General features: G+C 34.4%; 1 protein-coding gene across 1 annotated transcript; it reads right to left on the bottom strand.

The window, feature by feature from the left end:
* Window positions 1–1,077: 1,077 nt before the first annotated feature.
* Window positions 1,078–2,507, bottom strand: LOC120131238 (late embryogenesis abundant protein D-113-like). Its single transcript, XM_039148278.1, has 3 exons — window positions 2,365–2,507; window positions 1,845–2,222; window positions 1,078–1,670 (listed from the first exon to the last, which is right to left on the bottom strand). The coding sequence occupies exons 1-3, from the start codon at window positions 2,437–2,439 to the stop codon at window positions 1,221–1,223; spliced, it is 903 nt and encodes a 300-aa protein (XP_039004209.1). The 5' UTR covers window positions 2,440–2,507; the 3' UTR covers window positions 1,078–1,220.
* Between the last annotated feature and the right edge of the window lie 571 nt (window positions 2,508–3,078).

Genomic DNA, 3,078 nt, shown 5'->3' with positions numbered 1-3,078 from the left:
TATTTTAGTTAAGTGATTTTAATTACTATCGAGACGAAATATTTTATGATTATTAATAATGATTTTAAAAAGAAATAAATTTTAAATTTTTTTGAATAAACACCGTATTAAAAGAATTATATGGCATCTTGGACTTGTATGCAATAAGAAATGAGTGTTACAAAAAACAAAAGAAAATGTATTATAAAATAGAGGAAAACATGTTATACAATAAGCTTATTAAAAATAAAAAATAAAAAATAAGAAAAAATAAAAAGACTAAAAAAATATCGATGGTTGATTAAAATTATAATTAATTCTGTTATTATCCATAAAGACAAAAAATGAATGACTTACTAATGAAAATATTATGAAAAAAATTAAAAGATAAAATTAGAAGAGAATTTTTTTTTAAAAAAAATGTTAAGATAAGCTATCTTTTTTAAAAAGTGCCCGACTGTCGAATAAAAGTATCGTGCAACATACATAAAAATCACTTTTTAATAAAATTTTGGACCACCTTTCTGTAACTCTGAAGTATCCAAGAGACATAATATTTGACTTATACCTATTGAATTATCCATACAATTATATGTTATGATTTTATGTCATAAAAAGCTGTAAGGTATTTAAATATTTATTATAACAAAAAAAATTACATCAGATACAATTAAACCTTTTAAGCATTTATACTATTATTAAACTTTCAATTTTTTCAATTAGAACAATAAAATTTTGATTTTAGTAATTTTTTCAATTATAACACTAAAATTAATTTTCATATTTTTTTCAATTATAACACTAAATATTTTTATTTTAGTATTTTTTTCAATTATGAAACTAAAATTGATTTTCGTATTTTTTAATTATAAAACTAAAAAAATTGTTTTTCGTTTCAATTGGTTACTCTATTTAACTTTCAAATTTTTAATTATAATATTAAATTTTATTTTTCGTTTCAATTTTGATTTCCTGTACCATCCGTTTCAGTTTTGATTTTCGATAACTACGGTAACGTCTGTAATGTGATAGATGATTGTCACCACAACGACAAGTCAAAGCAAACAAGCATTTGATTCATTTACATCTGTATTTTTTACTAACAAGTCCCAAGTATTATTGATATATTATATAGAGTACTGCCTCCGACAGTACTAAGATTACAACAGGACAACTTAAAAACAAAGTAGAAACAACTACATCCCCAGAGCATAAAAACTTTGCTCATTTCAGTATTATTTTTAGTAGGATCGATCATAATGATCACCCTGGTTACCCCTAGTGTTCCTTCTTGTCCCTTGATTGTTAGGGTCCCATGTCCCACCAATGCTTCCCCCGGTTGTTGAATAACCCAATCCACCCTCTGTGTCTCCACCATACCCCATATTCATATTTTCATCCGACCTAACCTGCCTTCCCAAGTCATACCCAGTCCCAGTATCTGCTGTGGAGTACCCACTGCTGGCGTCATATACGCCGCCGCCTCCATAGCCACCAGTCTCACCTCTGTTATGGGTGAATCCAGCACCACCACCTGCCCCTCCAATGTTTCCCCCAGTTGTTGAATAACCTAATCCACCCCCTGTTTCTCCACCATACCCCATATTCATATTTTCATCCGCCCTAACCTGCCTACCCGAGTAATACCCAGTCCCAATATCTTCTGTGGGGTACCCACGGCTGGCGTCATGTACGCCGTCTCCTCCATAGCCACCAGTCTCACCTCTGTTATGGGTGAATCCTGCACCACCACCACTAGGGTGGACGTCATGTATGCCACCTCTGTTGTGGTTGTGGCCATCTGTGGTGAAGCCAGCACCACCAGTTGGATTGACATCATGGATGCCGCCTACCCCATAGCCACCAGTGCCACCTCTGTTGTGGTTGAGGCCATCTCTGCCTGTGGTGAAGCCAGCACGACCAGTAGGGTTGACGTCGTGAATATCGCCTCCGCCATAACCAACAGTACCAACACCAGCACCGTGGCCAGCGTTATGATGGCGAGCCCCCTGTTTCCTCATCTCTGCATCTTCTTGTCTATATTCTTTCCTTTCTCTAGCCCTCTCTTTCTCAGTAGAGTTGACGTCATAAATATCGCCTCCGCCATAGCCAACACCAGCACCGTGGCCAGCGTTATGATGGCGGGCCTCCTGTTTCCTCATCTCTGCATCTTCTTGTCTATATTCTTTCCTTTCTCTAGCCCTCTCTTTCTCAATAGGGTCACTCGTCTTCATTTGGTCCACCTAAAACACCATCATACATTTTACGTTATTATATGTAATACTCGTAATAACTACAATACTCACCATATCCACAATCGTGTGATAAACATAACGCAACTGCAACCGTAATAACACATGAGAAATGAAATGAGTAAAAATGAACCTTTTCCTGCATGCTGGCCTTGGCCTTTTCCATGCCGGCCTTGGCGGAGGCAGCTGCACCCTTCATTGACTGCATCTTCTTCAATACACCGTTGAGCTGACCTATGCGTTAGTGTTTGGTGATGAAATTTGATACTGGAGGTGCAACCATTAAATAAGAACAAAATGATAGTTCAGGAGCTGACACGCATGCTTATTTAACCGATTCAATTTGTTACACGTTTCGGACAAATGGCAATCATGTAAGGCGTTGGGTGTTTTAGTCTTTACTTCTAGAGACAGGAGAAGATAAGGTAAGATAAGAAGGCCACGAAGCAGTTAGCTGCTACGACGGTGCCTTGTGTTTACTAAAAGATAACGTGCTTGTTTCCAAAATTTTAATTTTCTCATCTTAAAAATAGAAAGTAGGTAAAAATTATAATTTTTTTCCTTTAACACTTAAGTTAAATTTAATCATTTTTTTAAAATAATAAAATATATTTAACTCTTATGAGGGCTTAATGCATCCGCTACTGCTTCCATATATAAACTAATTCATGAAAAAGACAAGTATTAAAGGTAATATTTTTTTAAAAAAAGTTATATTCTTATATATATTTTGAAAGGTAATAAAATATTTTGTATACAAATGAGAGTATTAAAAGATTTTGTTTTTAAAATTTTAGATCAATCACTATCAATCAATAATAATGTTTTCCAAGATAGTTGTTTTGTG

This window comes from Hibiscus syriacus, unplaced genomic scaffold (assembly GCF_006381635.1).
Source record: "Hibiscus syriacus cultivar Baekdansim isolate YM2019G1 unplaced genomic scaffold, ASM638163v2 tig00110551_pilon, whole genome shotgun sequence".
Classification (NCBI taxonomy): domain Eukaryota; kingdom Viridiplantae; phylum Streptophyta; class Magnoliopsida; order Malvales; family Malvaceae; genus Hibiscus; species Hibiscus syriacus.
This window is presented reverse-complemented; position numbering and strand designations above follow the sequence as displayed.

Excerpts from the sequence above, each read along its gene's own strand:
- LOC120131238 (XM_039148278.1), bottom strand. The coding sequence starts at position 2,439 with ATGCAGTCAATGAAGGGTGCAGCTGCCTCCGCCAAGGCCGGCATGGAA. Across the intron at positions 2,223-2,364 it reads AGGCCAGCATGCAGGAAAAG|GTGGACCAAATGAAGACGAG; the intron begins GTTCATTTTTAC and ends ATGGTGTTTTAG. Across the intron at positions 1,671-1,844 it reads ACCACAACAGAGGTGGCACT|CATGACGCCAGCCGTGGGTA; the intron begins GGTGGCTATGGG and ends GGAGACGGCGTA.